The 26,956-nt window shown below is 41.8% G+C and overlaps 1 protein-coding gene across 1 annotated transcript; it reads left to right on the top strand.

Annotated features, from left to right (window-relative positions):
* ash2l.L (ASH2 like, histone lysine methyltransferase complex subunit L homeolog) lies at positions 1-23,169 on the top strand. Its single transcript, XM_018253593.2, has 16 exons — positions 1-150; positions 1,112-1,175; positions 3,207-3,349; positions 6,012-6,100; positions 8,359-8,453; positions 10,023-10,118; positions 10,961-11,056; positions 11,990-12,065; positions 15,615-15,708; positions 15,820-16,037; positions 16,913-17,080; positions 17,884-18,077; positions 19,226-19,318; positions 19,848-19,946; positions 20,943-21,002; positions 23,036-23,169. Exons 1-16 carry the CDS (start codon positions 65-67, stop codon positions 23,141-23,143), a joined length of 1,779 nt encoding a protein of 592 aa, XP_018109082.1. The 5' UTR covers positions 1-64; the 3' UTR covers positions 23,144-23,169.
* The last annotated feature ends 3,787 nt before the right edge of the window (positions 23,170-26,956 follow it).

The raw sequence follows: 26,956 nt of genomic DNA on the forward strand, positions 1-26,956 counted from the left end.
TGCGTCGTCCCCTCCCGCTCACCGCGGCGCGCCCACCGCGCCTGCGCGTACTTTCTATTTGAAGATGGCGGCAGCGGCTAAAGATGCTGGAGCGGGATTTGGATCTGGGAGTGGGAGCAGTCCGGGAGGGTCCGGTGGTAACGGCAGCGGGTGAGAGAAAGGAGTGTATTTGTTTTTAAATTTTTTTACTGAAGGGGACCGATAGTGTTCAATGAATGGAGCGGAGCGTGAAATGGAATGTTTTATACTGGATATCATGGGCTTCCCCAGCTGTAGCCTCAGCACCTGCTTCTCTGTATCTCTTACTGTGGGACAATGGGCAGGAGGGTTAGTGTGGGTGCAGGGGGGTTAGTGTGGGTGCAGGCAGGGTTAGTGTGGGTGCAGGCAGGGTTAGTGTGGGTGCAGGCAGGGTTAGTGTGGGTGCAAGGGGGGGTTAGTGTGAGTGCAGGGGTTGTAAGTGTGGGTGCAGGTGGGGTAAGTGTGGGTGCAGGGGGGTAAGTGTGGGTGCAGGGGGGGTAAGTGTGGGTGCAGGGGGGGTAAGTGTGGGTGCAGGGGGGGTAAGTGTGGGTGCAGGGGGGGTTAGTGTGAGTGCAGGGGTTGTAAGTGTGGGTGCAGGGGTTGTAAGTGTGGGTGCAGGTGGGGTAAGTGTGGGTGCAGGGGGGTTAGTGTGGGTGCAGGGGGGTAAGTGTGGGTGCAGGGGGGTTAGTGTGGGTGCAGGGCGGTTAGTGTGGGTGCAGGGGGGGTAAGTGTGGGTGCAGGGGGGTAAGTGTGGGTGCAGGGGGGGTTAGTGTGGGTGCAGGGGGGGTAAGTGTGGGTGCAGGGGGATAAGTGTGGGTGCAGGGGGATAAGTGTGGGTGCAGGGGGGGTAAGTGTGGGTGCAGGGGGGTAAGTGTGGGTGCAGGGGGGGTAAGTGTGGGTGCAGGGGGATAAGTGTGGGTGCAGGGGGATAAGTGTGGGTGCAGGGGGGGTTAGTGTGGGTGCAGGGGGGGTTAGTGTGGGTGCAGGGGGGGTAGTGTAGGTGCAGGGAACCAAATGGCCAATACTAAACGCTCCTCCAAAATAAGTGAATAATATGGCAATAATGTTTGTCTCCTTTATTCTTTCATTTCAGAGACACACTTCAGCTGACCGCAGGATCTCTGGATCCCGAATCTTCTAACGAAAAGGAGACCTTGGTATGTTACTTGGGTAGGCTGTGCCCCTTGAACACTTTCAGCACCGGGATACTTGCACCCAACTCCGATAAATGCACTTGGCCCAAAAGAAAGCAGGGCACCATATATTACCCTACGTACAGCCACATCTGCCATTGTCTGCACCAGTGAACCCCAACCAGTGACCTGTGAGCAACATTTTGGTCAACAACCCCTTGGATGTTGCTCCCAGTGGCCTCAAAGCAGGTGCTTATTTTTGAATTCCAGGCTTGGAGGCAAGTTTTGGTTCCATAAAAACCGATATACTGACAAATACAGTCTCCTGTAGGCTGCCAGTCCACATAGGAGCTAGCAAATAGCCAATCACAGCCCTTATTTTGCACCACCCAGGAACATTTTTCATGCTTGTGTTGCTCCCCAACTCTTTTTATCTCTGAATGCTGCTCACATGTGGAAAAAAAAGGTTGTGGTCTGGTCTAGAGTGAACATTAGCATTATATCTTTCCATTATAAAGCGCAGGAGCTATTTTTTACCCTTTGGTTGCATGGAACCAAGGCACTGATTGTTAAAGGGCAAGTTTTCCCTTATAAAAGAAAACCTAATTCTAAGCATACTATTAATAATAATATAATTATTAATATTATTATTATTAATTTCAATATACATCATATTATATTCAGTGCTTTGAAAGTTATTTGTAATTTGCTTTTAAAAACAGCATTTGCTTAAAGGGGTTGTTCACCTTCCAAACACTTTTTTTAGTTGAGTTGTTTTCAGATTATTCACCATAAACAAAGATTTTTTTTCAATTGCTTTTCAGCTTTAATTTTTTTACCTTTCTCCCAAATTTTACGTTAAAATTGTATTATTCCTGTCCCTATTGTTTGAGTCTCGGGTGGCTTAGTTACTCCGGAGCATTCTGAACTGTTACAATTAGTTGCTCTATCAGTTGATACAATTAGTTGATCCATTTCTCAGCAGCATCTCTGGAGTATTAGCAACTATTGTATCAAGTCTAACAGCTGCCTGTAATGAAACCCAGAGATTCTGCTCAGCAGGGACAAAGATATCAAACGTATTAACTAAATGTATCCATTTAAAACGGTTAAAGGGGTGGTTCGCCTTTAAGTAAACTTTTAGTATGTAATATAATAGCCAATTCTAAGCAACTTTAACATTGTTTTCAATATTTATTTTTTTAGTTTTATAGTTAGTTGTTTTTTTCTTCTGACTCTTTCCAGCATTCAAATGGGTGTCGCTGACCCCCTCTAAAAGCAAATGCCCTGTAAGGCTACACACTTATTATTATTGCTACTTTTTATTTCTCATCTTTCTACTACAGTCCTCTCCTATTCATATTCCAGTCTCTTATTCAAATCAATGCATGGTTGCTAGGGTAATTTGGACCCTAGCTACCAGATTGTTAATAATGAAGATTGAAGAGCTGCTGAATTAAAAGCTAAATAATTCAAAAACCTTAAATAATAAAAAAATTAAAACCAATTGCAAATAGCCTCAGAATATCACTCTTTATATCATACTAAAAGTTAACTCAAAAGAGATGGTGACCCCATCCTACCAGAGCTGCTTCAGAAGGTGAAAAATGAAACTTTACACTTCAGTATTGAAAAAACGGTCACAAAAAATAGAGATTAATTTGTCTTTATTTCTGGTGAACAATCTCAAACTGACTGTACTGGAAAAAGTGTTTGATGATGAACTACCCCCTGGTTGATACTTGTTAAACAATGTTGCAAAGGTCTTCGTTCCCCAGCAAAGACAGGTCTGTTAATCAGATGCCTTTTCTTACATTGTATCAACAGTCTGAGCCATCAGAGAATAAAAAGGGACAAATACTGCTTTCAATAGCAATACATATACAAATAACCATAGAAAAAATGTAATGAATGTATATTACAAAGTTTCTCAGCTTTATGCTTTTCTTTTATTAGGCAAACAATTGTTTTTTTTTAGGTTTACATCCCCTCTTATTCTTGTTGAAGTGTACTTAGTATTAAAGGTATTTATGTGTTGGTATGTGACTGTCCCAGGATCCAGCAGGAGAGGGTGACGCAATGGACACTCAGACTGGCTCGGTTGATGAAGAGAATGGCCGGCAACTTGGGGACGTCGAGCTTCAGTGCGGCATCTGCATGAAGTGGTTCGGGGCAGATACATTTGCACTTGACACCACGTAGGTATCCATATCTTTCATGTGAACGGTGTGAGATGATGCTTAAATAAACCGCACAATGTTTGTCTTCTATGTACTGACCTTATGTAAAGTTGATTCTGCCTTTTCATTATGTGGTTTCTAATTTGCCGCTATCAGCCAGCAGGCAGATACCAGAGAAGTAGCAATACAAGTTTATGGCCACTTTCAGTTGTGTTTGTTTGGTGTGTAGACACCCACTAACTTGGCACATTAACAAATCCTCCGAGATCTCATAAGATGGCAGCATTTTCTAGAAACCTGCCATAAATGCGATGAATATCAATCAATTTGCTCAAGATCTGCCAAACTTCACAATCCCCAGCAATCTGGTTGTCTCATACCATATACCTACATTCCCAGCAGAGCTGTGGAGTTGGAAGCAATTTTGGAGTCGTTTGCCAAAAATGTACCGACTCCGACTCATAACTTTAAATACAAGCAATGAAGATAATCAAATCAGATTTAAGCCTTTCTATGAAGGAGGATATGGCAGAAACAATTTTGTTTCTAAGGACAATACTTTAGTTTATTTTGGATTGTATTTAATAGCTATTCTACAGCTATAGGCCAGGTTCAATTCATATACAAGTTTTTTTTAGGTTTTCCAAAATGCAGTTTAACTTTTATTTTGGTGTAGAATTACCAGAGGATATGGGTTATATTTTTCAGCTTTGGCACTGATAAAATACCTTGTATGTTGCGTACTTAAAGGGATACTGTCATGGGAAAAAACATTTTTTTCAAAATGAATCAGTTAATAGTGCTGCTCCAGCAGAATTCTGTGCTGAAATCCATTTCTCAAAAGAGCAAACAGATTTTTTTAAATTCAATTTTGAAATCTGATATGGGGCTAGACATTTTGTCAATTTCCCAGCTGCCCTAAGTCATGTGACTTGTGCTCTGATAAACTTCAATCACTCTTTACTGCTGTACTGCAAGTTGGAGTGATATCACCCCCCTCCCTTCCCCCCCCCCCCAGCAGCAAAACAAAAGAACAATGGGAAGGTAACCAGATAACGGCTCCTTAACACAAGATAACAGCTGCCTGGTAGATCTAAGAACAACACTCAATAATAAAAACCCATGTCTCACTGAGACACTTTCAGTTACATTGAGAAGGAAAAACAGCAGCCTGCCAGAAAGCATTTCTCTCCTGAAGTGCAGGCACAAGTCACATGACCAGGGGCAGCTGGGAAATTGACAAAATGTCTAGTTCCATGTCAGATTTCAAAATTGAATATAAAAAAATCTGTTTGCTCTTTTGAGAAATGGATTTTAGTGCAGAATTCTGCTGGAGTAGCACTATTAACTGATGTGTTTTGAAAAAAACAAGTTTTCCGATGACAGGATCCCTTTAAAGGGGATGTTAAGGAATCTGACTGTACGCAGTGAAATTCCCCCTTCGTTTTACTTGCTCTGACAGCTGCAGTTAGGAAACTTCAGAAGGTCCCTAACTGCTGTGCAGGGAAACGATCATACTTTCAAACCACAGGGAGGAGCCCCCCACTTACTTCCCAGAACTGGAGCAGCTTTGTTTGTTTCCCTGTAACAACTGTGTCGATTTGTATCCACAGACCCAGTGCAGTCTGTATATTCTGATTATTAATCAGTCTTGCTGTATCGGCTTCTGGCAGAAATTATTTGACTTGTGCTGTTTTGATCGTTTATGACGATCCCTAAGCTTAACCTCCAAACTGAAGGCCAGACCACACTGAGCATGTGCACAGTCTTGTTTAAGATGTTTAACAAAGTTACAAGAAGACAGCCCCCTACTTTAAAAGCATAAAACATTTGTTTAATTGGGCTTCTGGTGCAATAAGTTTATCTTTAGTATACAGACTACAGCATTTCTAACATTATTCTATTTTAGACTTAAGTTGCCTTTTAACTTCTTTTATTCAACATGTAAAATGCATTGGTATATTAACAGCAATACCAAACATGTAATTGCATGGCATGCATTGGTAAAAGCTGTATGTTTGCTTCAGAAACACTACTATAGTTTATATAAACGAGCTACTGGGCAGCCATTCAAGCACAGGATAGACATTAGATAACAGATAAGTACTACTATAGTTGATATAAACAAGCTGCTGTGTAACCATGGGGGCAGCCATTCAAGCTGCTGGAAAAAAGGAGAAAAGGCACAGGTTACATACACATTAATTGGACAAGATAAGACCTGTCCAATACAATGGTGTTTTATCTGTTATCTGCTAAGTAACCTGTGCCTTTTCTCTTTTTTCAGATTTGAATGGCTGCCCCCATGGCTACACAGCAGCTTGTTTATATAAACTATAGTAGTGTTTCTGAAGCAAAGACACTAGTTTTACCAGTGCAGGGCAACAGTACTTTATAGTTAATTACTTTGATACTAAAAACAGAGGAGCCAGAGGTACCATAAACCGAGGAGTCAGTCGAAGGATTTCTGTACCGACTCCACAGCCCTGATTCCCAATAATGTGACACAGTCTCTCGGTTGTACAACACACACTGCCTCCCATCCAATGCGTGCTAATGAATATGCAGCCAGGAGCATATCTGGGAATGAAACCATTTTAAATTAATGAATATGGTAATTTAAAAATATCATGGTAGCCGAACACAAGGAGAAACAATGGTACTTTCTTCTGTTTTCTAGGTTGTGCCTGCCTTTCATGACAAACTACAGCTTTCACTGCAACATGTGCCATCATAGTGGAAATACCTACTTTCTCAGGAAGCAAGCAAGTGAGTGAGCTAAATATGACGGTGTGACTATGAAGATTTTCATTCATCCAGGTCATGGTATATCTAGTATAGGTAAACTCAAAACAACTGAACTTGCTGAGTAATCAATGAAGACGTTTCACTACTCATCCGAGCAGCTTCTTCAGTTCAACTGACTGGTGTGGGAAGTTCTCGGCATATAAACTCTTCTTAAATATGACGGTGAAAACCTATGACCTTTTTAAGCTACTATACCTAATGTTTACAGTTTGCATTCAAGCTTCCATTTGTGATCCATGCTTTACTAGTACCAGCCATCTTTCTATTATTTAAAGGTCATCCAACACAGTAAATAAGCTGTTGTCCCCTAACTTCCATGTTGTTGACTTCCATACCACCCTGCTCATGCATTGAATCAGACTCACTGTTTGGGAGCCAGTCCACTAGAGTCCTCACTAATCATAAATCTAGATCAAGTGTTCAAACTATGAATGATCAGCTTGTCTAGTTTGCAAGCGCTTATCACAGATAATGGGATACGGGGAGGGTTTTAAGCAAAGATTCTTAACCTGTGGGTTAGGTCTCCCTTCCCCTTAATAATTTTTATTTACATGAATTCAAGTAAGGGGGGGGGTAACTGACTCTGGACTTAATTTTTTTTCTTAATTTCCCTGATTTTTAAATTGGGTCCCGGGTCCTACACTTAAAGGTATGGCTCAGTACTGAAATCTGAGCAAGTGCTGTGTCAGAGCTTTTTATGTGTTTTTATGTATGTATAACTTTATTTGTAAAGTGCTGTTACGGAGCCGCAGGTGGTAAGAGACCTAGTGGGAAGGAGGTCCCTGCCTGTAGAGCTTACAGTCTTAAGTGGATGGGAGGCTAACATACAGGTACAAATTGGAGATGAAAAAGTGCACAAGATAAGACATTGTTCAATAGGTACAGGACTAGGCTATTGTTCTAGTGCTCCAAAAGGTAGGCTCTTAGGGGGGAATTCACAAAAGTGTCGGTAAAATAAGTAACCCAGAAGTGGTGGTCGACAAATTTCTAAAATGCCGTACGAACGGCAAATTCACAAAGGCAGATGTTACCGTCCCTGAATGTCTCGTAAGTCCGACAATTTTATAAAATGTCGTATATCTTTTTGTCGGACAGACATTTTACTGAGCGTTTTCAAGAGACAATTTGACCGATATTTTCATTTTGGAGAGCCTAATGTGTTGGAAAAATTGTCGGCAAAACGCATGAGTTTACGAGCAATTCATAAAAATATCGGGAAAAGTGGCGCCGGAAAATACAACGCCCACTTTTAACAAGACTATTTCGAAAGTATTGTGCACGGTGGAAAATTGTCAGGTAAATGCTCTGTTAATTTGTCGGCTGTTACTACGACATTTAAAAGACATTTTTTTTTTTTTTTTGTTCCTGACACTTTGGTGAATTCCCCCCTTAGTTTTTCTTGAAGAGGATTCTTTACGGAGGAATTCAGGGATGGAATTCCAGAGGTAAGGAGCAGCAAGATAGAAGGGTTTGACATGAGAGTGGATGGTGTGAAGAGAAGGTGACTCTGAGAGGAGCAGAGAAGACAAGGAACGTATAGTGAGACAGGAGAAGAAATTTAGTGAGGAGCAGAGAAGTGAAGGGCTGTTAAAAAAGAATTCCCATGAGCCTAAAGAAATTCAACTTCCAATATGCTTTGGGTTGGTTTGACATACACAGGTGATTTAGTAACTTACGTACTGAGTTACTGGGCTGTATCCCATTAAAAAGAAAAAAAAACAAAGTTTGCTCCAAAGTGACTATTTTAAATATATATTCAGATATTCATCCTAGACAGAGACTTCCTATATTTCAGAATAGTCTGTGCCTCTGCCTAGTAAAAGCCTTGATGCTAATAGAGCCACACACTGTAACTCATGCCGACATTCTGCAGCCCTGTACAATAGAGAATCCATTTAAAATCACTTCAACTCTCATCTATGATGTCATGTTTTCATTTTGAATGAACTAATTAGAAATCCCTTTGTTATATTTGGTCACACAGGGAGCAGGGCTTTGTTTTTGTTTTTTTCTCAGATGTAACAGACAGGAGGCATTGCTGTGATCAGCTATCAGAGCCTCCTGCCTGTGGGCTGTGAATAAGGCAAGTCAGTGGCTACTTGGGCCAGCATGCTGCAGCTTGGTTTGTTGTGAGCGTGACAAATACTCTATGGATTCATTCAGAGGTGTCTGTTGTTTTTGATGAACTAAACAATTAAAGTCAATATTCTTTCCTTTAGACCTGAAGGAAATGTGTCTTACTGCTCTAGCGAACTTAACGTGGCAGTCTCGAAACCAAGACGAGCACCCCAAGACTATGTTCTCGAAAGACAAGGTAAAATGCACTGCTGATTCACATCTGGGACCCTTTGTCTTGTAACTGGCCTAAGGCACTATATGTCGTATTGTTCCTGGCTACAGATGTCCGTCACTGCACTAAGTGAGAAATCTTGGACAATTCTAAGCTCTAATAATACACTTTTGGGATTTGCCTGCTTTAAGAGACGAAGAGCAATTTTACTTATTTGATAGAAAAAAAGACACCTTTAAAAGAGAACTAAAGCTTAACTAAAGAAGTAGGGTAGAAATGTTGTACATTATGTTTTGTGCTTCTGTACCAGCCCAAGCCAACCACATCCCTTTAGCAGTAAAGATCTCTGTCTCCAAAGATGCCCCAGTAGCTCCCCATCTTCTTTTCTGCTGATTCACTGCACATGCTCTGTGCTGCTGTCACTTACTGAGCTTAGGGACCCACTCACAATATACAGTACACATAGAATAGAAATGTCACAATATAAGGCTAATTAGTAATTAATACAGATAATTACTACATGGCAGCACAGAAACCAGTGCAATTAGCATCAGAATTTAATAATCAGCCCTGTAGTATCAGCTTATATTACAGACCAACCTCATTTTCTGCTGGATAATTAGTGACGAGCCCTAAGCTTAGCTTCTCAACAGCTGCTCAGAGCCCACTGAGCATGTGAGTGTCACAGACACTTTCCAAGATGGTGACCCCCTGTGACAAGTTTGAAGTCCTGGATCATTGCTGCTATTGACAAGCTGAAACTTAAGGCTGGTGCAATACGTTCAGTATGTAAAATGACAATTTTAGCCACATTCATTTTTAGGGTTTTAATTCACATTATAGCTTAATTAATGCAACACAGAGGCATATGCCTTTGACCACTAGTAGAGTACTAATACTGACAGCAGCATGCGACCCTTCACACAATGCTCTCAAGGTTTTTCCATCAGTAACTGATACAGCATTCTCTTAGTATAACATTAAAGGGGACCCGTCACCCAAAAAAAACCATTCCAAATCCTATTTTATCACTTTAATCAAGCGAAATGAACTTAAATGACACTGTATAAAATATTTGAATTTTGTTTCCTTCAGTCTGTTATGTCCTATTTATAACAAGCAGGCAGCAGCCATTTTATGGACACTGTTATTAAGGCAAGCCTTGTATCATCTCAGAATGTTGTTTGTGCACCAGAATGGGGGACCTGATGTCCATCCCCATGTCCTGGTTACACAATTAAATGGTGAAGAGAACGGGGGAATGTGGGGAGAGCAGTGACATCTAGGAAGTGCTGAATGGAAAGTGAAAGTAATTGTCTGCCTAAGGCATAGAGGAGGGGCAAGCAATATTTGATTGACAGCTGAGATTTTTAAATGAGCTTACAGCAGCTATGAATGCTTTAATAAAAATTTGAAAAGGACTTTTATTATACATTTTTTTTTTATGTCTGGGTGACAGGTCCACTTTAACTCTGTATAAACACATTTGTGGTTCCTCTAGCTTTTTTTTTTTTAAGGTGCAAATAATTGTGCAAATAATTGGTTCTCAATCTTAGCATCATTTATTACAAGGATGTACGTTTGCATTTGCAGGATATTATTCCATTCATTGACAAGTACTGGGAGAGTCTGACCACAAGGCAGAGACCTGGGAAAATGACCTGGCCCAATAGTATTGTGAAAACCATGGTAAGAACTGTGCTGTGAACCAAGCGCTCCCTTAGTAATTATATCTCTTATGTCTGGATCAAATATTAGTAGATTTCTCCATAGGCTTCTCAGACCAGATATGTGACAAGTTCATCCAGTGCCTCCCTGTCTGACGGAGCTAGCGCTGATTAACAGTTCCACGAGCAATGCAAAGGCTTGTGGATATTGGCGGATATGAACATTTGTGATTGGTGTATGGCTATTGCCACACTTAACAATCATACTTCAGCACAGGGCTGATCCTATCAAATGTGGGGCCCAATTGGGACCATGTTGGCGGGGCCCCTAGACAAAGTGTTGCTGGCTACTGACACACCAAGTATTTAGGAAAATAAGGGCATACAGGCACAAAATAGAAAGGAAAGGGGCAGACAAGGTAAGCGAGTGAGAGGGATGAAATAGGGGCACATAATAGGGGCACACAGGGTAAGAGAGAGAGGGAGGAAATAGGAGAGTGGACTGGGCCAATTAGTTTGGGGCAGACTGGGCCGATTCAGCTTGGGAGCAGGCTTGGTTGGATTGGGGGCAGGCAGGGCCTATCAAGGTTGGAGGAAAGCTGGGCCTATGAGAGTTGGGGGCAGGCTAGACCTATGGAGTTGGGGGATAGGCTGGCTTATCAGAGTTGGGGGTGGGCTGGACTCTCAAAGTTGGGGGCAGGCCAGGCAGCATCATGTGCTGAGGGAAATATTATCTGTGGTGCGGGGCCCCCAGAGGTGCGGGGCCCAATTGGTCCAATAGGCCTAAGGACGGCCCTGCTTCAGCATGTGCTGTATTAAAATGTCAGCAGTTTGGTAGTTCATCATTATATATGTCACCCACAGACAAAGGAAAGGGACGTGTTTCTGGTAAAGGAGCACCCAGATCCAGGCAGTAAAGATCCAGAGGAAGATTATCCAAGGTTTGGCCTCCTTGACCAGGTAACGAGGGAAATAGTACATTTCCTAATTCTTCCATAGCTTTGACTTTTGAATTTAATGGAAAGTCGCATTTACTGGGGCTACCAATATGATTCCCAGGGGCAAATTCATTAACCTCTCAAAATTCGCCAGCGACATCTTCGCTCACAGTGCAACACTTTGCCAGGCGTAGATTCGCCAGGACAACGCTAATTCACTAAAATCTTAAGTTGTGTCCAGAGCGCCGGCCGCTTGGCGAAGTTGCGCTAGTGTTATTGCGCGAAGCGAAGTTGCACTAGCAATGCCTAATTTGCATTCGGCGGGACGTTAAAGTTGAATGGACATATATGTTGCAGCAAATACATTAGTCCAGGGAACCTTAATAAAAGAAAATAGAGTTGTTATATTGCCCTACACATGAGCCCAGTGTATAGTTTATGTGCCATATGTTAGGAAATGTAGGGGGGAAGCCGGTTACCCCCAAAAAAATGTACGCTCTTTTGCAGCCTATCACCCTGAAAAAAGGAAAAGACGCTAGCGTTTTTTCAACTATTTTTTGAGGAACTCCTATCTACTCTATTGCACTTCGCCTGGTCTGAGGTGGTGAAGGCAAGTTTGGTGCAAGAGGTAAACGTTCAGTAAAATCCGCACCTTCGTGAATTTGCAGAGTAACGTCCATTCGCCAGAACGCAAATTCGCCAGGCGTTAGGGAGTGAAGTACCTCTAGAGTCTATCTCCTCCGCTAGCGAAGTTACGACGGCGACCGTTGGTAAATCGGCGAATTTCTGAAATAACGTCACGCTGGCGAATTTTCACCAGCGTTAGTCCTTTCGCCCTTTAGTAAATTAGTATTATACGCAGCAAAGCTGAGAGTAAATGACTGCTTTTACATAATCTGTGTTTTTATAGTAGGTGTAGTGGAAATCCCAGTACTGAATAACTTTCTGCTTGTAGGACCTGGGTAACGTTGGGCCAGCTTATGATAACCAGAAACAAAGCAACACTGTCTCTGTTGGAGGAGGCCTGAACGGTAAGGAATTCTTTTCATTTGTGCCGCCTTGCTATTTACTTTAGTACAACTTTGTCTTTCTCAAGGACGATGCTTGGCATCTAACAGCAGAATGAGGACATGTAAAGTCTATTTCACTGAAGGATGCCAGAATGTAAGGACTCATCCAGTGAAATAGATTGCTCTAATCTTTGGCCCCAGTGCTCTTGTTGGGAAAAAACTGCACTAGCCTGTGATTAAACACTAAACGTTTGGTATGTTATAGAATCGCCAGTACTAAGCAACGTTTCACTTGGTCTTCATTATGTATTTCATAATTTTTAAATTATTTGCCGCCTTCTTCTGACTCGTTCCAGCTTTCAAATGGAGCTCACTGACCCCATCTAAAACAATTTTTTTTAAGGCTACACATGTATTCGTATTGCTACTTTTTATTACTCTTTCTTTTCAGATCCTCTCTTATTCATATTCCAGTCTCTTGTTCAAATCAATGCAGGGTTGCTAGGATTATTTGGACCCTAGCAACCAGAGTGCAAACTGAAGAGCTGCTAAATAATTTAATTACAAAATGTCTCAGAATATCACTTTCTACATTATACTAAAAGTTAACTCAATGGTTAACAAACCCTTTAAAGGAACAGTAACATCAAAAAAAAAAAATTAAAAAATCGTTAGTATAGATCGAAAAAAAAACCAAGACAAATTAAAATTTAAAATAGCAAAGTCTTCATTAGGAAATAACTCGCAGAAACGCCACTTACGGTCCTCTTCAGAAAAGGCGACAGGGCGACCATTCTGCGGCGCTTGATTTCTCCATCCTGGCTATTCCACTGATAGTGTCCCCCGAGAAGCCCAGCCTCATCTGTCTGTTGGGGGAAGTGTGGCTGGCAGCATACTCGTGAAGACCAGGGAAAATCAAGTGGCCCGTGGTGTCAGCGTGGGCTCCGGCAAAGCCCCCACGGCGGAAGCGAAAAGACTGTGCTGAGCGCTGGCAGCCTCCCCGAAGCACCAGTTGCGGAAGAGAAAGTCCCGCAACTTTCCGACATCCAGCCAAATGAGGACGCAGGAAGGTGCCGCTTCATCCGACTCTCCCTGAAATGTGTCTCACATCGGGTCACATCGCTATCGTGTATCCGGCAGCTCCACAAATCATATGTTGGGTTGAGAAGTGACCTCATTTTTATGATATTAAAAGGTACGATGTTGAGGTCAAGAAACGAAATACATGTCCCCAGGCTGAGATTGTGTCACTTGTTTTCATAAGGGAATTTTGGTCAATGATCATGTAATGCTCATTACCCGAATGTTCATTTGCATCTCGCAGGATATTAGGAAATGTCCTGCTAATTAGAATTTTCTTTCATAAAGTCTCCTTCCCCAGCATGGTCCATCTACCTGGTACCACAGGTGATACCAGCCAAGGTGTAAGGCTAAACACATCAAAGTGCCATTGTGCTAACGTGACGCTGCTTCTCGACACTGCTATGCATACAATTGGGCTTTCCTAGTACAAGTGAGTGCTGCTATCTCTTCAATGGCAGGGGTGCAGCCTTTGAAAGGGGGTCCTGTCAGTCACTTAGAGGGGCATTCCTTGAATTGCCTGTCAAGCGGCCAAAGGGCAGCCGCTCTGGGGCACCATCATCACCGGGCCATGTCAGCTCCTACTCCAGAGTTGCCTTCAACTCCCCCGGGACCCGAGAAAATGACAGTGACTGACTGACAGGACCCCCTTTCAAAGGCCGCACCGCTGCCACTGTAGCTCGTGGAGGTCGCAGGGAAATCGCTTGCGCATCAGACTATGATTGCCGGGATCCAACAGTAAATACTTCCAATCGCCAGTGCCTATGGATAAGTCTGCGCCGGTACAGAACTGGAATTGGGGTGCAATTACCTCCCAGGATGAGCTATTGGGGTGCCCATGTCCCCAGATCTATGGAGAGACCACCGGGGCAGGTTCTCGCCCCCTTCCTGTGCCCAGAGGTGCCCAGCTGTGTGCGGAAGGGCTGCTCCACCTGGATTTGGTTAGAGGGGCACGAGTAGAACATGTAGAAGGAAGAGCATGGTGCACACGGGCAGCACAATCCTTCCTCTCACGGGGGACACGGGGCTGACATCCATAGGGGCATCATTCAGCTGCAGCACCCCCACCCAGGGACCTACTCCTTCCGCGCCTCTAACCAAATCCAGGTGGAGCAGCCCTTCATGGAGAGTTGGATGAAGCGGCACCTTCCTACTGGATGTCTCAAAGTTGCGGGACTTTCTCTTCCGCAACCGGTGCTTCAGGGAGGCCGCCAGTACAGTATTTTCGCCTCCGCCGCGGGGGACTTTGCCGGAGCCCATGCTGACACCACGGGCCACTTAATTTTCCATGGTCTTCACGAATATGCCAGCAGCCACGCTTCCCCCGACAGATGAGGCTGGGCTTCTCGGGGGACACTCTGTCAGGATGAAGAAATCAAGTGCCTCAGAATGGATCATTGGTGTTCGTTATCAGCCTCCATCACTTAGCTCTGAAAAATTCTGTCCCTTAGAAACACAGGAGTTTGATCTAGACTGTGGCCATCTTGGATTCTTATTGAATCACCAGCCTTCAAAATGCATTGCTATTTGTTTCCTCTGTTAAAGGTGTGGTTCACATTAAGGGGCAGATTTATCAAGGGTCGAAGTGAATTCGAGGGAATTTTCGAAGTTAAAAAATTCGAAATTCGAAGTAATTTTTTTTGAATACTTCAACCATCGAATAGGCTACTACGACTTTGAATTTACTTCGACTTAGATTCGAAGTAAAAATCGTTCGACTATTCAACCATTCGATAATCGAAGTACTGCCTCTTTAAAAAAAAAAAATTAGACTTCAATACTTTGCCAACTTAAACCTGCCGAAGTGCTATGTTGGCCTATAGGGACCTTCCAGAGCAATTTTCAAAGTTTTTTTATATTCGAAGGAAAATCGTACGATGATACGATAAAATCATTCGAATCGTACGATTCGAAGTACGATCGTACTACGATCTGAATGCGATCGTACGATGAATAAAGTCATCCGACTTCGAATTTCGGAGGATTCTATTCGATGGTCGAATTTCGAAGTATTTTCCACTTCGAAATTCGACCCTTGATAAATCTGCCCCTTGATGTAACTTTTAGTATGTTATAACATGGCCCGTTTTAAGCAACTTTTCAATCAGTCTTCACTATTTATTTATTTTTTTATAGTATTCTTTTAATCTTCTGATTCTTTTCAAATAGGGGTCACTGACCCCATCTAAAAAAACAAAAGCTCTGTAAGGCTAATGATTATCGCTACTTTTTATTACTCCTCTTTATATTTAGACCCTTCCCTATTCATATTCCAGTCTCTAATTCATATCAATGCATGGTTGCCAGGGGACATTGGACCTGAGCAACCAGATTGCTGAAATTGCAAATTGGAGAGCTGCTGAATAAAAAGCTAAATATAAAAAAATAAAAAAACACACAAATAATAAAAAATTAAAACCAATTGCAAATTGTCTCAGAATATCCCTCTCTACATCATACTAAATGTTTAAGTAATTGCTTATTTTGTAGGTTCTGCTGCTGCCAGCAGCTCTGCTAAAGGGAGAGGAGCCAAACGTAAGCAGCAAGATGGCGGATCCACCAGCACTGCCAAAAGAACGCGAAGGTAATGAAGTCTCTGCTTGAATTTATTTACAGACAGGATTCCTAATTATTACGATAATTGTGAACAATTACTTTTTTTTTTTTTTTTTTTTTTTTCTTGCTCTTATATTAGTGATCCGCTGTTTTCAGCCCAGCGTCTCCCCCCGCATGGCTATCCTTTGGAGCACCCGTTTAACAAAGATGGTTACAGATACATCCTGGCAGAACCCGACCCTCATGCTCCTGACCCAGAAAAGCTGGAGCTGGACTGCTGGGCTGGGAAGCCCATCCCTGGGGACCTGTACAGAGCCTGCCTCTATGAAAGGGTCCTGCTTGCTCTGCATGACCGTGGTAAGAACGTGTGACACTTGGATTTAATCTTTTTTATATTCTCATGGTTCTGAGTCACGGTTTATTTAAAGGGGAACTATTTAATATAAGCTTCAGCATACTGAAATAAGAAACTTTCTAAATACAATCAATTAAATATTCTGTTTCTTATTTCAGTATTCTGAAGCTCGTATTAAATTAATTTTTAAATTTTTAAATTAATTAGTTTCTTCAAAAAGTATGAATAAATGCCATTTTCTATGCTGAAATCCAGCTGTTTAACCGTTCTTCTCTTTCTGCATCATTTGAAATCCTGGCAGGGAAGGAGCAAATTGTAAAAACTTCGCCACAGCTTACAGACAGCATGCAGGAACTACATAACCCACAATGCATTGCACTGTGATCTGTTCCTTATTGAAATCACATGTGCAGGGAATTGTGGGGGTTGGAGGATGCAGGCTGAGGACAGGTGGCTGTTGATACAAAGTAACAGTAGTCAGCCAGCTCAGCAAAGTAGATCAGCAGGAGAGCAGTTGGCTAGGCTTAGGGAACTGTCAGAAACCATTAAAAATCATGAAAAGTCTGCATATTTTTTAAATGATGTATATTGCAAAGTTGCTTGAAATTATGTTTACTTTTCAAAAAGGTTATGTTTTTGTGGAGTTCCCCTTTACATATTCATAAGCTGTCACATTCCCCATCTTTAATTTATGCTCCCCTGAGAAATAGAATTGTTAGTAACTGTACTTCCTTCTTGTGTTAAATTCGGGCTTAATGTTCATTTATCTCCATATCTCATGCTAATGAATTTGGTGTAGCCCTCCCTGTATGTAGCCGAGCGAGCCCTCGTCTGTTTGAGTTCATTGCATTTCCATTAATAAGGGAACCTTTCACAGCTCCTCAGTTAAAGATCTCGGATGACCGGCTGACTGTGCTGGGAGAGAAGGGATACTCCATGGTGAGGGCATCTCACGGCGTGCGGAAGGGAGCCTGGTACTTTGAGATCTTTGTCGATGAAATGCCCCCAGAGACAGCTGCCAGGCTGGGCTGGTCTCAGGCCCTAGGTAAGGATTGCTTAGCCTAAAATCTTAGCAGTAAAGATCTGTGTCTCCAAAGATGCCCCAGTAGCTCCCCATCTTCTTTTCTGCTGATTCACTGCACATGCTCTGTGCTGCTGTCACTTACTGAGCTTAGGGACCCACTCACAATATACAGTACACATAGAATAGAAATGTCACAATATAAGGCTGATTAGTAATTAATACATATAATTACTACATGGCAGCACAGAAACCAGTGCAATTAGCATCAGAATTTAATAATCAGCAAACCTGTAGCATCAGCTTATATTACAGGGGAAGCTCATTTTCTGCTGGATAATTAGTGACGAGCCCTAAGCTTAGCTTCTCAACAGCCAATCAGAGCCCACTGAGCATGTGAGTGTCACAGACACTTTCCAAGATGGTGACCCCCTGTGACAAGTTTGAAGTCCTGGATCATTGCTTCTATTGACAAGCTGAAACTTTAGCCTCGTGCAATAAGGTCATTATTTAAAAAATGGCATTTTTAGCCATAATAATTTTTAGGGTTTAGTTCTCCTTTGAACATGAAATAAACCCAATATGCTGGTTTTGCTTCCAATAAGGATTTATTACATCTTAGTTTGGATCAAGTACAAGCTACCGTCTGTTATTACAGAGTAAAAAGAAATCATTTTTAAAAATCGGAATTATTTAAATATAATGGAGTCTATGAGACAGCCTTTCTGTAATTTGGAGCCTTCTAGATAACGGGTTTCCGGATAACAGATCCTATACCGGTACTAATATTCTAAGCACTGCCTAATTCACTCACCTCGAATCTCCAGGGAATCTCCAGGCTCCGCTCGGTTATGACAAGTTCAGCTACTCATGGCGAAGCAAGAAGGGCACTAAGTTCCACCAGTCCATTGGAAAACACTACTCTGAGTCCTACGGACAGGGCGATACCTTGGGCTTCTATATTAACCTCCCAGATCTTACAGAGACTGCACAGGCTTTGCCCGACACCTACAAAGACAAGGTACAATGCAACTTTGTCACCTACAAGTTACACATTTCCGTACAGGGAATGACCTTAAAAATAAGTGAATGTAATATTGATGAGGAGGCTATTCTAATCACATTTGCAATGTACATTCATTATTTTTTTTTTTTTTAATTGCAAGATATTAAGGGATACATGTCCTGTTAATATGAATGAATTTTGTTATAACAGCTCCACCTGCTGGTCATTTTCCCACCAGTCTGACCACCAAGTAGTCAAGGAAGTTGTCAGTAGGATGAAAGAGGCTTCTTCTGCTTAGGAAAGATTTGAGAAAGGTTTCTTATTGTTTTTAGGGATGCACCGAATCCACTATTTTGGATTCGGCCAAAGCCCTGAATCCTTTGCAAAAGATTCGGCCGAATACCAAACTGAATCTTAATTTTCATATGCAAATTAAGGGGTTGGAAGCGGAAAACATTTTTTACTTTTGTGACAAAAAGTCACGTGATTTCCCTCCCCGCCCCTAATTGGCATATGCAAATTAGGATTCAGTTCGGCTGGGCAGAAGGATTCTGCGAAACCTGAATCCTGCTGATAAAGGCCGAATCCTGTATTCGGTGCATCCCTAATTGTTTTTCCTAACCAGAAAAACAGAGCAGCCTCTTTCTTTCTCCTGACAATTTCCTTGACTACTTGGTGGTCAGACTGGACTGAAAATGACCAGCAGGTGGCGCTGCTGTAACAAAATTCATTCATATGAACAGCACATGTATCCTTTAATATATTGGAATTTAAATAAAAAAATAAATTATGAATGTACATTACAAAAGTGCTTAGAATAGCCCCCTCATCAATTTCACATTCACTTATTTTTAACGTTTACGTTTCCTTTAAGCAGTTATTTCTGGCACCAAACTAGAGATGATAAATTTATAGTAGTAATATGGAAAGGGTTCCTATGGCTATGGCACGTGGGTGTTTTTACTGCTGCTGTCACCCAAAGGGGAACAGTGGGGGGTCAAACACCCTTTTTGCCTGAAACTGCTCCTGATATCACTGAATATAAAGCCCTGTACTGAATTCACACCGACCAGTGAGAGACAGGCAAAGCAAGCTATAGTTCTGCATGCTCATATACTGATGTTGAATTATGATGTTCTAATAAATATTGTTTTTCCCTTCAGGCACTGATCAAATTTAAAAGTTACTTGTATTTTGAAGAGAAGGATTTTGTGGACAAAGCTGAGAAGAGCTTAAAACAGACTCCTAGTAGCGAGGTAGGTGAGATCTTGGAATTCTTCAGTAATCTGTCGTGCCGTTGCCAACACAATGCTGAGCACTACTGCAATGTACCTTCAATTTCTTTCCTTTTTAGCTTTTGACTGGTGCAGATGGTGTTCCTGGGGACAACTCTGTACAATGTTCTCCCTCTCGTTTTGTATCAAAATTCTAGGAAAAGAGCTGTGCAGAACATTATCCACAGATACCACTTGTGTCACTGTAATTTAAAGGGTTACTGTCATGGGAATTTTTTTGTTTTTCTTTCCCCAAAATACATCCGTTAATAGTGCTGCTCAAGCAGAATTCTGCACTGAAATCCATTTCTCAAAAGAGCAAACAGATTTTTTTTTGTTATATTTAATTTTGAAATCTGACATGCGGCTAGACATTGTCAGTTTCCCAGCTGCCCCCAGTCATGTGACTTGTGCTCTGATAAAATTCAGTCACTCTTTACTGCTGTACTGTCCTGTGTTGTGGGTTTGTATTTCTATTGACATTCTCTTTATTTTCTGCTCCAACTTTCAGATTGTGTTCTACAAAAATGGTGTAAACAAAGGCGTGGCCTATAAAGATCTGTTTGAAGGAGTGTATTATCCTGCCATATCCCTGTACAGAGGCTGCACGGTAATTGACTACTACAGGACGTCACCTGTGTTTATTGAAAGCCCTGAAACTAAAGAAATTATCTGCTCTTAAAGGGAATGTTCACCTTTAATTTAACTTTAATATGACGTGTAGAGTGATATTCTGAGACAATTTGTAATTGGTTTTCATTTTTTATTTTTTGTGGTTTTTGAGTTATTTAGCTTTTTATGCAGCAGCTCTCCAGTTTTTAGTTTCAGCTATCTGGTTGCTATGGTGCAAATTACCCTAGCAACCATGCATTGATTTGAATAAGATATTGGAATATGAATAGGAGAGGGTTTGAATAGAAATATGAGTAATAAAATGTAGCAATAACAGTTCATTTGTAGACGAGTAGTGATGTGCGGGCCGACCCGATGCGGGCGGGTTCTGGTCGACCTCACAGTTCTGGTTGAGCTCTTCTTCTGCTCTCCCCGCCCGCCACCTTCAAATGCCGGCATCCGACTTCCAGTTATATAGTGCCGCGTCTGCTCGCCCCGCCCCTTTTGTGACGTCATCGGCGAGGTGGGTCAGCGCGGGTCTATAAAAGGACCTCCGGAAGCTGGTGCGGGCGGGTATTAGCAGGGAGGGTTAGGGTCGGGTGCGGGTCGGGGAAACCCTGACCCACACATCACTATTGCAGAGTATTGGTTTTCAGATAGGGGTCAGTGACCCCCATTTGAAAGCTGTTAAGAGTCGGAAGAAGCCAAATAATTAAAAAACTAAAAAAAAAATGAACAATTTTAAAGTTGCATAGAACTGGCTATTCTATAACATACTAAACGTTAACTTAAAAGTGAACCACCAAAGTTTAGGGCTCATACATTTGGGGGGGGGGGGTTCTGCTGGCTGAAAAGTCTTTGAACCCAGATTTTGCTGCTTATCCTTTGTAATAAGTTTGTCAACAGGCAATTGCTGTTAATGCAAATCTGAACCCAAATCTTCTTGTGAGCATGTCGAATCTCAAATTTACATTTATTGTCTTATTCCTCCCAGGTGTCCATAAATTTTGGACCACATTTCAAGTACCCACCGAAAGACGTGTCTTTCCTTCCTGTAAGTAAGCGATCAGCACCCGCACATGGAAAGCGCTGCAGTTATCCTGAAAAGCAGGGACTTCAGAAGTCTTACCTGTGTGGCAGCTGAGAGTCGTTATATGTGGGGACTGGGTGGGGGGGTCAAGTCTGTGTCTCTGTTATTACATTTCCTACCAAAAACGGACTACAGATTGGAAATCAAGCACTTGATTATCATTATCTGTATTGAGGCTGTGCCACGTCCGTATTTGCTTAGTGCACTAGGAGGGAATCCCTGCTGCTACACTTCACACATTAGTTAGGAGCTCGGGCCTATTGGATTCTGATGGGACCCACTTGCATTCGCCCATAAGGCACCTTGAATGCCAGAGCCTTAAAGGAGAAACAAATGCTTAATAGGAGAAAAAACCTACCCTACATAGACCCCCGTCCTCCTCCCCAGCCTAGCTGCCCCCATGGGCAAGTGCCCCTAACTCTTTACTTATCCCTCCGTGCAGATTCTATCCAGTGGAGTTCACAGGCGCCATCTTCAGCCTCTTTGGTATCCTTTGGAATGAGACCGGCGATTCAGCAATTTTCATGAGTTTCGGAGCATGCGCAGATGTCGCAGATGTCGCAGAAACAGAAAATTGCTCCAACTGTGCATGCGCCGCTTCGCCGGTCTCATTCCGAAGATTACTGAAGAGAAGAAGATGGCTACCATGAACTTCGCTGGACAGAATTTGTACGGAGGAGTAAGTAAAGAGTTAGGAGTATTTGCCCGGGGTAAGACTTAAGCTAGGCGGTAGGAGGGTCTATGTAGGGTAGGGGTTTTTTTTATTAAGGGTTTGTTTCTCCTTTAAAGGAAAACTATAGCCCTTAAATAATGTAGGTCTCCATAAAAAGATATTGCACAAAACAGCTTCATGTAAATAAACCATTTTCATTGGGTAATCCTAAGTAAAGCCGGAGTCAGATTTGTAAAAGAGTTAAAAAAGCTTACATTTTATTTTCCATAATTAAGAACCAAGGCCTGATGCGTTTCGTGTCTACCAGGGACACAGCCTATGACTGTGTCCCTGGTAGACACAAAACGCGTCAGGCCTTGGTTCTTAATTATGAAAAATAAAATGTAAGCTTTTTTAACTCTTTTACAAATCTGACTCCGGCTTCACTACTTCGTGGGTCCAGGCTTGTGCCAGCCTCATTTTGAAGTGTCCTGACATCACTTCCTGCCTGAGTCTCTCCCTGCTCACTCATAGCTCTGGGCTCAGATTACAGCAGGGAGGGGAGAGGAACAAACTGAGCATGCTCAAGCCCTAGCCCTGGAGGTTTAAGCTGAAAACAGGAAGTCTGATAGAGAAGCCCATGAGTACACAAGAGAAGGAAAGAAATGTGGTGTTTCTTTTGACCCAGAGCAGCATTCATTTAAAGGTTTACTGGTGTATTTATATAGACCTTTCTGATAAAACTTACTTCATTTTAAACTCTCCTTTAAAGTGGACCCGTCACCCAGACATAAAAATCTGTATAATAAAAGTCCTTTTCAAATTAAATATTAAATCCAATTTCTTTTTTTTATTAAAGCGTTCATAGCTGTTATAAACTCATTTAAAAATCTCAGCTGTCAATCAAATATTGCCTGCCCCTCCTCTATGCCTAGGCATAGAGGCGGGTCAAGCAATTACTTTCACTTTCCATTAGGCACTTTCTAGATGTCACTGCTCTCCCTACATTCCCCCAGTTCTCTTAACCATTTAATTGTGTAGCCAGGACATGGGGATGGACATTAGGTCCCACATTCTGGTGCACAAACATTATTCTGAGATGATACAAGGCTTGTCTTAATAACAGTCTCCACAAAATGGCTCCTGCCTGCTTGTTATAATTATGAATTCCCAGACTGAAGGAAAAAAGATTCAAATAATTTATACAGTGTAATTAAAGTTAATTTTGCTTGACTAACATGATAAAATAGGATTTGAAATAATTTTTTTGGGTGACGGGTCCACTTTAAATGTCTCATAACAGCAGTGACACCAAACACACTGTGTTGTTTATTTTCTCTCCCAGATGAGCGACATGGCGTGGGAAGCAGTGGTGGAACACACTCTCGCTGATGCGCTTTACCATGTCGAGACTGAAGTCGATGGAAGGAGAAGTCCTCCCTGGGAGCCTTAACGGAGCCCGACCCTTTAGTTTTAGTTTAAAAAAAAAAAAATGTTTTATAACTATGATGCAATTTTTGCCATAAAGAGAGGAAACTTGGATTCTGGGAAAAGTCTTCTCCTCTTTTCATCTTCCAGTATTGGCAGCAGCAGCAGCAGTTGTTTATATTAAGTGCAACAGCACTGGACTCAGTATGGGTCTAAATAATCCAAAAACTAACCTAGTTACTCATTATTGCAAATCTGTCACACCATGAGCCTTCTAGCCCTGAACTTCTACTTACCTGAGGGCTATACTGGAGCCCCCCAAATTGTCTTAGTGCCCCCCCCAACATGCACAGGACCTGAGACCTCTCTCTCATGTTGCCGTCACATGATCTCCTCTCCCAACTGTCAACTAAACTGTATTAGCAAATGCTAATTCCTCACCCTCTCTCTAATGCTGTTCTTTAAGGGCTAGTCCACACGAGAAGATTCGGGGAGATTTTGTGGCCTGGCGACTAATCGCCTCGTCTTTTGAGCGACTATCTCCCCGAACTGCCTCAGCGTTTTTCCCCATAGGCTAGAAAGAAAAGTCGCCTGCGCTAATGCACATGCGGCGATGCGTTTTCAATAGTCGCCCAAAGTTGCGAGGCAACTTCGGGCGACTATAGAAAACGCATCGCCGATTAGTCGCCAGGCGACAATCTCCTCGTGTGTCCTTACCCTAAAGGACCAGTAACAGCTAGGGTTGCCACCTGGCCAGTATTATACCAGCCTGGCCAGTACAAATGATTGTTGATCCCAATGTTAATAGGGAAAAATGATAAATATATAGGAAGGCCAAGCTGGCAATCTTAGTAACAGCAAAAAAAATTTGTTAGTATGCAACGAAAAAAATACACCAACACATATTAAACTTTAAAGTCGATAAGTCTTTATTAAGAAATAAGTTACCGAAACTCCGCTTCAGAAAAGGCGACAATCCATCGTGTGGCGCTCGATTTCTCCTCCCTGCCTTCCTTATAGGAGATAGCCAGGGAGTAGAAATCGAACGCGGCACAATGGATCATCGCCGTTTCTGAAGAGGAGCGCAAGCAGAGTTTCGGTAAGTTATTTCTTAATAATGACTTAGCAATTTTAACGTTTAAATATGTGTTGGCGTCTTTTTTTTCATAGCATGCTAACCATTTTTTTTTTAGAAAATCTTTGCTGTTACTGGTCCTTTAAAGGGGTCGTTCACCTTTGTTTTCTTTTAGTATGTTACAGTGTGGCTATTTCTAAGCAATTTTTCAATTGGTCTTAATTTTTTCTTTTGTATAGTTTTTAAATGATTTGCCTCCTCCTGACTCTTTCCAGCTTTCAAATATGGGGGGGGGGTCTAGAAAACAAACGCTAAGGCTACACCTGTGTTGCTATTGCTACTTTTTATTGCTTTCTATTCAGGCCTTTCCTATTCATATTCCAGTCTCTTATTCAAATCAATGCACGGTTGCTAGGGGAATTGGGACCCTAGTTACCAGATTGCTTAAGATGCAAATTGAAGGGCTGCTGAATAAAAAGCTAAATAACTCAAAAACCACAAATAATAAAAAATGAAAACCAATTGCAAATTGTCTCCGAATATCACTCTCTACATCATACTACAAGTTAATCTAAAGGTGAACAACCAGTTTAATAAATAGCAGTTTGCTCGGCATTAATGAGGTCAATAAATTGTTTGCCCCATTCAAAAAAACCTATGCACCGGGCAAAATCTGTCTGATCTCGTTGTTTTACCTCCGGCCAAAATGAGCCAATCATACTGTGAGTCTGAAGTCCCAGATGTGGAGCAAAGCTCAGCCTTCATCCAGTCGTATTATCTAATGTGGCTTGTTTATTCCAGATATCCTTTGGGAAGGTCATTAGAAAGAAAAACATGGCCAATAAGCTGCCCAATCTGTCAGCAGCATTTATTTGCCTTGGTATGGCCGCCCAGAGTATCATGCAGAGAATTGTCCCATCCTGCTCTATGTACATGACAGTGGTTGCTTTGGGACATCCCTCTCCCAGGGATCTCTAATATTCTAGGATTGGAAACCAATCAGCCTCCCACATTTGTGACAGATTGTGACCACTTTTTGTCCAAAACCGCAGGATTATTGAAGCATTTGGTCACTGGGCGGCCGGTCAGACATTTGCCGGGATTGTATGTTGTTCTTAGATGTAAGATATTGTTAATCTTCTACGACTCCATTTTTGTTTTTAAATAAAAAAATATATATAAATACGTTGTAGTTCCTGGTTTGTTTTGTCCCGTGTAGGCGAATTTCTCCCGTTTCGCTTCCCTCTAAAAAATTAGCGAATTTCCCGCAAAATTCGCGAAAGGGCACATTTTTTCGTGAAATCAGAAAGTTGGGGAAAAAATTGTGAAATTCAAACGTTTTCACAAAAAAATAGTGCAATTTGAAAAATTTCACAAAAAATCTAGCAATTCGAACATTTTCACAAAAAAATCAAGCAATTCACAAAAAAAAATCAAGCAATTCGAACGTTTTCACGGGAAAAAAGGGAAAATCGGAAATTGACGCCAGCAAATTTTCACCGGCACATTTTGGCGGGAGATTTGTGCACTTATTCGCCTGCGGCGAAACACAGAAATTCGCTGTGAATTAGTGCCAGACGAATTTATTCGCCCATCACTAGTCACGTGTGATCTTTGTGCTGGTGTTCTGTGTTACTCCTCAAGGAACAATGCATCAATCTGGTATTGTGCTGAGAAATAGGTGAAAAAGGGTCATAAAGATTTATCAAGGGTCGAATTTCAAAGTAATGGGAGTTTTTTGTTTTTAACTCCCATAACTTTGATATTCGAATTAAAAAATAAATTTATTAAAAATATCTTCTTTTTTTTTGGCCGAATAGGTCCGTTTTTGATGGAATAGGTCCATTTTCTATCAAATAGGTCAGTTTTCGTTCGAATCGAAATAACATCACATTTGATCGAAGTCCACCAATTGACCCCAGATAGGTTCTAGGAGGTCCCCCATAGGCGAAAATGGCAATTTGGCAGGTTTTAAAAGGTGAATGGTCGAAGTTGAATTTTTAAAGAGACTGTACATGATAAATGTAAAAAAAAAATTTAAATTCAAATTTGGACTATTCCATAGTCGAAATTAGCTCGAAATTCGAATTTTTTTGATTTGAATTTTTGAACCTTTGATAAATCTGCCCCTAAGTGTTAGTCGTCCGATCTACTAAGTTATATTGTTAGACGTGCAAACAGAACTCTAGTTCAGCTCTTCCAGCTTGGGCTAATTTTTTCGATGCCAGGGCTAATTTCTAAGGGTATTTTTTGAGTTAGAGTGTGCAGTGCTCTTTCCTTATTTCCATCTAGACTCGCCCATTGATTCCCAGTAAACCAATCAGTACCATCTTTCTATATAAGTATATAGAGTAGAGATGCACCAAATCTGGGATTTGCCCAAATCCTTGTCCCTGGGTGAACTGAATCCTAATTTGCATATGTAAATTGGGTGTGCAGGAAGGGAAATAACTTTTTGTCACAAAATGATTTTTACACTTTTTCCCTTTCCGTTTTCGCTTCGATTTGCTTCGGTATTTGGCGGAATCTTTCATGATAGGGCTGCATTTCATCACTATAGAGGGGACATCGTGTTGGACAAACATTGGAGGAAAATACTGCCCAGGAGTTCCAGAAGCAGGATCTTTCATGGGTAATGATCCCAAACTCAAGGATCACTGGAGGCTCAAGAACATGAATGTGCTACACTGGTCCAATCACCGCTCTAGTCTCTGGGCCAATCACCGCTCTAGTCTCTGGGCCAATCACCGCTCTAGTCTCTGG

This window comes from Xenopus laevis, chromosome 3L, assembly GCF_017654675.1.
Source record: "Xenopus laevis strain J_2021 chromosome 3L, Xenopus_laevis_v10.1, whole genome shotgun sequence".
NCBI lineage: Eukaryota > Metazoa > Chordata > Amphibia > Anura > Pipidae > Xenopus > Xenopus laevis.

Coding starts and splice junctions, on each gene's coding strand:
- ash2l.L (XM_018253593.2), top strand. CDS start 65: ATGGCGGCAGCGGCTAAAGATGCTGGAGCGGGATTTGGATCTGGGAGT. Junction 16,038..16,912: donor GCTTGCTCTGCATGACCGTG/GTAAGAACGTGT, acceptor AACCTTTCACAG/CTCCTCAGTTAAAGATCTCG. Junction 18,078..19,225: donor CCGACACCTACAAAGACAAG/GTACAATGCAAC, acceptor TTTTCCCTTCAG/GCACTGATCAAATTTAAAAG.